The 8,392-nt window shown below is 49.7% G+C and overlaps 1 protein-coding gene and 1 pseudogene across 1 annotated transcript; both read left to right on the forward strand.

The window, feature by feature from the left end:
* Positions 1–4,018: 4,018 nt before the first annotated feature.
* On the forward strand, positions 4,019–5,344 carry LOC122098954 (olfactory receptor 2W3-like). Its single transcript, XM_042669528.1, is given in 2 exon segments — positions 4,019–5,157; positions 5,269–5,344. Coding segments are annotated over 2 exon segments (1,215 nt in total).
* A 332-nt stretch (positions 5,345–5,676) lies between these two features.
* Positions 5,677–6,826, forward strand: LOC122098955 (annotated as a pseudogene).
* Positions 6,827–8,392: the final 1,566 nt, after the last annotated feature.

Consider the following 8,392-nt stretch of genomic DNA (forward strand, 5'->3'; position numbering starts at 1 on the left):
GCAAGAAAGTAAAACCATTTGAGTCCTTATCTTGGGGCTCATTTCACCTAACATCAACTTATCTGACCTTTTCTGCTTGACTCAGACATATACTAGTAATTGCAAATAAGGGAAATCATGGGACCTGTGTTTCTTTGGGCCTGGCTTACTTCACTTAATATAATTTTTTCCAAGTTTTTCCATTTCCTAACAAATGGGGCAATGTCATTCTTTCTGATGGAGGCATAGAAGTCCATTGTGTATATATACCACATTTTCTTGATCCATTCATCTACTGAGGGGCATCTGGGTTGGTTCCATATTTTAGCTATGGTAAGTAACGCTGCAATAAACATAATTGTGCTGGTAGCTTTAGTATGGTCTTGTTTGTGATCATTCAGGTAAATGCCCAAAAGTGGGGTTGCTGGTCATAGGGGGTGTTTACTACAGTTTTAGAGGAGATAACTATATGTAATGTAATGTAATATGTAATGTAAATGAGCTCTCAAAAATCTTGTAATTGTGTTATCTTAGGTAAGAGAAATTTGGCACTGTAGCCCAAATAGTTTTTTTGTTTTTGTTTTTCCAGTCCTGGGGCTGTCCCTGAGCTTCTTTTGCTCAAGGATAGCACTCTACCACTGGAGCCACAGCGCCACTTCTGGCTTTTTCTGTGTATGTGGTATTGAAGAATCAAATCCAGGCCTCATGCATGCTAGGTAAGCACTCTATCACTGAGCCACATGCCCAGCCCAAGTAGTTTTAAACCAATCTTACCTTGTTTGGGATGTGATGCATTTTAGGACTTGGAATTTGATAAACGTTTCTGCACATAGATGTCAGTCATTGTATTGAAGGCTGGTTGATATCTTGGCTATTGTAAACAGTGCTGCTTTAAACCTGGGTGTTCAGGTATCTCTCTTTGTACTGATTTCTGTTCCTTCGTGTATATATAGCAGTATTATAAGATAGCTCTATTGTCTGCTTTTTTAGGAACCTACGTATTTCTTTCCAGTAGTAGTTGAACTGACATTCCCACCCACAGTGTCAGCGTTTGTCATACCTGTCATTATTCCTTATCATTTGTTCTTGTGACAATTCACTGACTAAGCTGAGAGGAAATGCCAGTGTCGTTTTGATTTGCATTTTTCATGGCTAAAGAGGGCTACAGATGTCATGTATTTATTATTTGTACTTCTTTTGAAAAATGTCCGTGTGGTTCATTTGCCTCTTCGTTCCTTGGATTATCCATCCCTTTGGTATTCCATGTGTGGGCTTTTTATGTGTTCTAGATACCCTGGGGCAGCGGGGGGGGGGGAGGGGGGTTCGGGCTCTGTGCCCACAGGCCCTGAGCTGCAGGTCGCGACTCGCAGGGAGGACGCAGGGCTGGCTGTGCCCCTCCGTCCTGCCTTTGGAGCTGTCCCATCGCGAGCCCCTCAGCCAGCCCACAGCTTCCGGGCAGGTCACGGACAAGGTGCTGTGTGTGCAGCCACCCTAAGACAACAGGACTCGCTCTCGAGGGGCAGCTGGGCCACCAGTCCGCACACTGTGTCCTCCTCATTCCCAGTTGCCTATGCATCTCTGCGGGCCCCATGCTACCCTCTCCCGCTCCGTCACCTCCCTCAAGGCTGACACCATGAGGAGTCCCAGGATTCCCAGCCAATGGTCATCCTTGATTTGCAGAGTAACTTAGGTGCAAACCCTGCAGCCTGTGGCTGGCAGGCAGTTCCTAGAACCACTGCACCCCTCCCGGTCTGGGGCTCTGCTTCCCTTAGGATCCTCAGGAAACAGGGCTGAGTCCAGCCAGGAAGGCTAGCGCACCAAGCACTGTGCCCCATGCCCCGTGCCCGTCACAGCCCCAGCTGCTGTTGACTCTTCTGTGGCCCCACGTGGGCCCCTGGCCCTCCCAGCACCACCACCAGGAACATGTGCTGCCCAACGGGGTGCTCTGGGGGCCCGGGACCCCTGAGTGATAGCTGTCAGGTTTGGATTTCCCAGCACAGGTCAACCTCCAACCACCCCTGATGACCGCCCAGCCAGCAGCCCAGCCGCGGCGCGGGGGGCTTGGGCTCAGGTCCCTCAGCGCAGCCTCTGCTTCCCCTCCTCCCAGACCTGCTGGCCAGGAGCTAACACTGATCTGGAGGGGCTGTTTCCAGACCCCCGAGGTATCTCAGCCTCAGATCCCACAGCCGGGAGTCAGTTCCTGAAACCACAGTGCCAGAAGGTCACTATGGCAGAGCCACCACCCCACCCCCACCCCCGACCAAGGGCGGAAGACGCGTGAGGGGCTTCGGCCTCCCTCCTCTCTGACATGTTCTGAGAGCGGGCGCAGAGCTGTAAGCCCTGTCCTGTCTACTCTCACCTTTCTATTCTGCCACCGTTTTCAGTCATCCTCCCCCCCCCCCCCCCCGCCCCGCTCCTTGGTGTTATTCTTCTTTCTCCCTTCTGAACACAGTCTACTTTTCTTACCTGGATTGTTCCCATTCATGGAATCCGGCATCAAAAGCCTCTCCTCAAACATCTTGCTAGAACTTCTTTTTCTTAAGCAGTAATATTTCCCTAGATTCTGAATGAAGAAAGTATGCTACTTTAGTGCCACACCCATGGAAAAAGAATGCGATTTTCTGTGTATGTTCCCTTAGTGTAGTAGTCTCTTGTCTTGCATACTGTTTTTCTATGCAGGCTACCTAAAATCAGCTCAAAAAAAATAATTGGGTGAATGAGTTATGTCTTTAGGATCAAGAGTATTTTACATAAACAGTTCACCAACATGGCCGTTAAGTATATCAACCAGTTTCACAGTTGAAAACGCACGTGGAACTTGTGACTTTGACCTAATGTAGTGACCCGTGGCCTGCTTCTGCCCAGAAGCTTGATAGATAATGGAAAGAGTCCACCAATAGGTATTTCACATATCCTAAATACAATGTTCAGCCAAAATGTGCGTGAATTCCGAGATCACTTCTTATGGCCACACGTGGTTTCCCAGAGGGACGGACGGTTGGTTCAGAGGTGCTGAGTGCTGGAGCCTTGGACACTGGAGCTCGGAACAGGGACACATGCTGGCTACACTTGACTTCATCTTATGAAGTGAAGCGTGGCACAGCATCTCCACCTTTGTTAGCATTTCTTTTTTCTTTTTTCTTTTGGTAGTCATGGGCCCTGAACTCTGGGCCTGGGCGCTGTCCCTCAGCTCTTCAGCTCAAGGCTAGCGCTCTACCACTTGAGCCAAAGCACCACCTCTGGCCTTTTCTGCTTATGTGGTGCGGAATTGAACCCAGGGCCTCATGCATGCAAGGCAAGCGCTCTACCACTGAGCCACCTTCCCAGCTCCCTTTGTTAGCATTTCTCTCCCCTGCTAATGACACTGTTTGTGTTCTTCATACATACATTTTGACTAACTTTTAATTTTTGTCAGAGTTGTGTATATTTTTATGGTAATCAATAAAATGTACTATCATCTGCATACATTTTATGCATTAATGACATAGCGACTTTTTCATAATCGTTTTTAGCATTTCGAGGCTACATACATGATGTATCACTGAGCTTTATCAAAATGTTTTTCAGAAAATTTATTGAAAACAGTCTCCTTGTAAGTGGACAATCCTGTGATGCTTAAAGGCCCCTTCTAGTCTATATTTTCTGAACGCCAACAGTCATTTTGCAGTGTTTGGACGGGAAGAGCTAGGGAGGTGGCACTTTGGAGAATCAAAGGTCGAGCTGAGGCAGGGCTGCTCATTGTCTTCATTGTGTTAGAGGCAAAACCAGCAATGGTTACAAATAAAGATCTAATTCATGTTTCCTGGGTGCAAAATCAACTTGATGTCTTTCTTCATAAGACCGTTTGATTATCACACATGCCTCAGTTTCCTTCCCTGCGGATTGTGTATATGAGAACAGTAGTGTCAGCCCAACTTCCTGGGTGCTGGGGCTGAACGAGGCGGAGCGCAATGCCCAAGGACAGCCGAGTGACGGCGGGCGCTCCGTGAGTGTCTCCTCTGCCGGTTAGGAGTATCATTCCCTGCAGGTCCACTAGACAATGGATGGCGCCAACGGCAGCACCCCAGACCACTTCGTCCTCCTGGGCTTTTCTCACAGCCCCCAGCTGGAGAGGACGCTCTTTGTGGTCATCTTGATAGCCTACCTCCTGACCCTTGTGGGCAACACCACCATCATGCTGGTGTCGCGGCTGGACCCCCACCTACACACCCCCATGTACTTCTTCCTCACCCACCTCTCCTTCCTGGACCTCAGCTTCACCACCAGCTCCATCCCTCAGCTGCTCTACAATCTCAGCGGACCGGACAAGACCATCAGCTATGCAGGCTGTGCCGTCCAGCTCTTCCTGTTCCTGGGGCTCGGGGGCGTGGAGTGCTTGCTGCTGGCCGTCATGGCGTATGACAGGTTTGCCGCTATCTGCAGGCCGCTGCGCTACTCGGTGATCATGGGTCCCGGGCTCTGCCAGGGCTTGGTGTTGGTGGCCTGGGGGTGCGGCATGGCCAACTCCTTGGTCATGTCCCCCGTGACCCTCCTCTTGCCCCGCTGCGGACACCGCCAGGTGGACCACTTCCTGTGCGAGATGCCGGCTCTCATCCGCATGGCCTGTGTCAGCACGGCCGCCGTGGAGGGCACCGTCTTCGTGCTGGCCGTGGGCATCGTGCTGTCCCCGCTGCTGTTCATCCTGGTCTCCTACGGCTACATCGCCGGGGCCGTGCTGCGCATCCGCTCCTCGTCGGGAAGGCAGAAGGCCCTGAACACGTGCGGCTCCCACCTCACAGTGGTCTTGCTCTTCTACGGAAACATCATCTACATGTACATGCAGCCGGGGAACAGCGCCTCCCAGGACCAGGGCAAGTTCCTCACCCTCTTCTACAACATTGTCACCCCGCTTCTCAACCCTCTGATCTACACGCTCAGAAACAAGGAGGTGAAGGGGGCCCTGAGAAGGCTGCTGCGGGGCCACAGCAAGCCCCGGAAGGAATGAGGTGAGACGCGGGCGGGCACCCGGGCCTGGATGTCACTGCCCGCGGGGCGCTGGGGGCCTCGGCCCTGCGGGGTCAGACCCCGCGAGCCTTGGCTTGGTTGCCTCTCCTGGACTTCAGACCGCTGTGTTCCTTCTAGCATTCCACGTGTGTCCGCTGAACCCTCGTCCCGACGATCGTCTATACAATGGTCCAGGTGAGATAACTTGTCACGTGTGAGCTCCCACCAACTTGTACCAGTGTGCCAAGTAGGAGGCAAGTTTTCTTAGAGTTTTGTTTTTGTCATTGGTTTTCATTTCCTCCACAGTATTGTAGATGTCCTCTTCAAAATGGCCCCCAATCCGTCCATGCTCAAGACCGACAGGCTCTTCACTGAACACTGAATTCAGCAAGTGTCTGTTCCCAAACTCCCACCCAGAGCCTCTCAGACAATCAATCACGTTCATTTTCTAGCCATTCACCCCCGACCTTTGGCATTTTCCCCAACATTTAGTGTAAGATTCTGGATAAACCAAAAGATAATATGTGTTCTCATACATAGGCCTTAAAAATGAGAAAGCGTCATTGTGTATCTCTTCTCAGCCATTGTTGGAAGCCTGTGTGATTCTTACCACTCTCCTTGAATCCACTTGGTACCTTGGACTTGGATGCTAAATCCATGGTTCAAAAAGAGTTGATTAGCCTGACTCCCGGTTCCCACAGCGACCGTCACCACATGAACATTGAAAGAGCAAAAATCCTTGAGCGTTTGGCAAGTAGTGTCAAAGATCATTTCATCTCAAGAGCACCACAGACTGTGGTCCAGGCCTCTCCATCTTCAAGAACACACAGATTGCCTGAGATTGGGGACGTAGCTCTGTGTACTTGTGAGGGGCCTGTGACCTTGCCTTCTGCGTGTCTCCCAGTGTGCCCGCCCAGGTCTCCCACGCCACATTTTCAGGGTGTAGGAAAAATACCACACACTGCTATCTTTACAGGTGCTTCAAGGCACCGAGCACCCAGGACTAAAGGCAGCCAGGAGCAGGCAGGGGCACACGTCTGTTCCCGCCCTCAGCCCCTGCCCCTGCCCGGGATCCCTGCCCTTCCACCCCACCCTGCTCCACACGGGAGAGGCGCGGAGCCACGGGAAGGAGGAGCCGGGGCTTCATAGGCCCTCGTCTGAAAAGGCACCTTTCTGTTTTTAACACAATCTCTGTCTCCGGATGTGGGGTACAGATGTTCCTGTATTTGACACTAGGAGGTGCAGAGTTTTTCCTCCTGGCCGCCATGTCCTATGACCGCTATGCGGCCATCTGCCATCCGCTCCGGTACCCTGTCCTCCTGAGCCGCAAGGCCTGTCTGGTCCTGGCACTGGGCTGCTGGGTCCTGGGCTCTGTGGACGGCTTCATGCTCACCCCAGTCACCATGACCTTCCCGTTCTGCAAGTCCAGAGAGATCCACCACTTCTTCTGCGAGGTGCCCGCGGTCCTGAAGCTCTCCTGCTCAGACACCTCGCTCTACAAGACGCTCATGTACCTGTGCTGCGTCCTCATGCTGCTCATCCCTGTCACGGTCATCTCCACCTCCTATGCGCTGGTCCTCCTCACCGTGCACAGGATGAAGTCAGCAGAGGGCAGGAAGAAGGCCCTGGCCACCTGCTCTTCCCACATGACCGTGGTCCTTCTCTTCTACGGTGCTGCCATCTACACCTACATGCTCCCCGGCTCCTACCACACCCCTGAGAAGGACATGGTGGTGTCTGTCTTTTACACCATACTCACACCGGTGTTAAACCCTCTGATCTACAGTCTTCGGAACAGCAGTGTCACCAGGGCTCTGAAGAAAACATTCACAGTGAGACCTTCTTTCAGGAAACAATGAAGTAGGGAATTTTAGTCTGAATGGCTTCCTTTCCTTCTCTCCGCCATCTTCTGTTCACGGTCTTATGCTATTGTTTCTCCTCTGGCTTTCCAGGAATTGCTTCATTGTACTGCAAAGTTCTTCCATTCCAAACTCCTTTCCCTTTTCAAAATCCTCACACAATTGCATCGTAGTGATACTATAGCTTCTGGTTACAATAAGTGCTCTCTGATACTTTCTCATCTCTTCTGACTAGAAAACCCATAATCAGATATTTGAAGAAAACAATAATGAGGTGGTCAACTGATAAGAAAGTATTCCGAGTGATAGAGCAAAAAGAGTAGGAGTGTTAACAGTGGGTGAATCTTCATGAAGGATTATGGGCATTAATTCTACTCTTTACTTTGATGCTAAGTTCCTATGAAATTGAAACTACACAGAAATAAAGAGCTCAATATCAGGTTTTGTTGTGCTGTCTGCTTTTAGCATGCTAGTAGTATGACATAGACCCCTTGGGTACTGCTCACTCCACTGTGCCAGACTGTGACTGAGACACTCAGTTGCTGGCCTGTGCTCATTCAAGGCTAACTTTTTCTGAAGAGTCCAACCGGGAAGGCAGCTAAAATCCCCTTTATCCTGTAATCGCATGAGCATGCAAAACCATATGAGAGAATGTAAGAAAATAGTAACCCTGGGTGAATGGATAAAGTAGTAAGATTTGTCTACATGAGGTGCCAACATCTGAACAAAATATGAAGTACAGTAGCCTTGTACAATTGAACAGATGATTAAGAATCACATATATTTAACCATTTCTTTGTTCAACACATATCTTCTATTATAGCAAAACTCATATACAGGAGACTAAAATCTGTATATTTGTGAAATACATACACATGAATCCATAATTTGTATACATTCACCTGTTTACAATATTCTGTAGCTAATTTACTCAATAGTACCCATAAAATCATTTTGATGAATCTCCTAGTCAATTGAATCAAATTAATGAATCGGATTAATTGGTTTTTTCCTGATAATTGCCTTGCTGATTCCAGGGACTCTTCCTATTCGTTTGTTGACAGCTTAAAGCCTTCATGATCTTTGTTCAAACATTGGTTATCTAGACCTTTCCTTCCCAACTCCACCCACCTTTCCCATTTGTTTGTTCCAAATACTGCTTACATCTTTCTTTCCAAATCTCTCCTGGCTAACTACAACGGCACAGTTCTACAGCCTCCTCTCTGCCACTCTACCCTTGGCAGCCTGGTTTTTTGTTGTTATCATGGGGGTCTAAGACCTCATATCCATGAAAGTCATAGATGCTTGCCAGAAAACTAACTGAGCCCTGATCTTGCAAGCTGTGTCTTGTTAAACATCATCTGGTTAAACATCATTACCAAGTGCAGGGTCACACCCAGCAGACTGCCCGCCACCAATAAGAACAATCTAGACTTCATTGCACATTCTCGGTGGGTGTAGCTCTCATTTAATGGGGCACTCAGCAAGTTGAGCAAGCACCACGAGCTGGGGCCGAGGCGTCTCACAGGGGAGGAGGTGGGAGCAGCAGAGGGAGCCAGCCCGCTGACCAA

Source organism: Dipodomys spectabilis, unplaced genomic scaffold, assembly GCF_019054845.1.
Source record: "Dipodomys spectabilis isolate Male_0828 unplaced genomic scaffold, ASM1905484v1 ptg000496l, whole genome shotgun sequence".
Classification (NCBI taxonomy): domain Eukaryota; kingdom Metazoa; phylum Chordata; class Mammalia; order Rodentia; family Heteromyidae; genus Dipodomys; species Dipodomys spectabilis.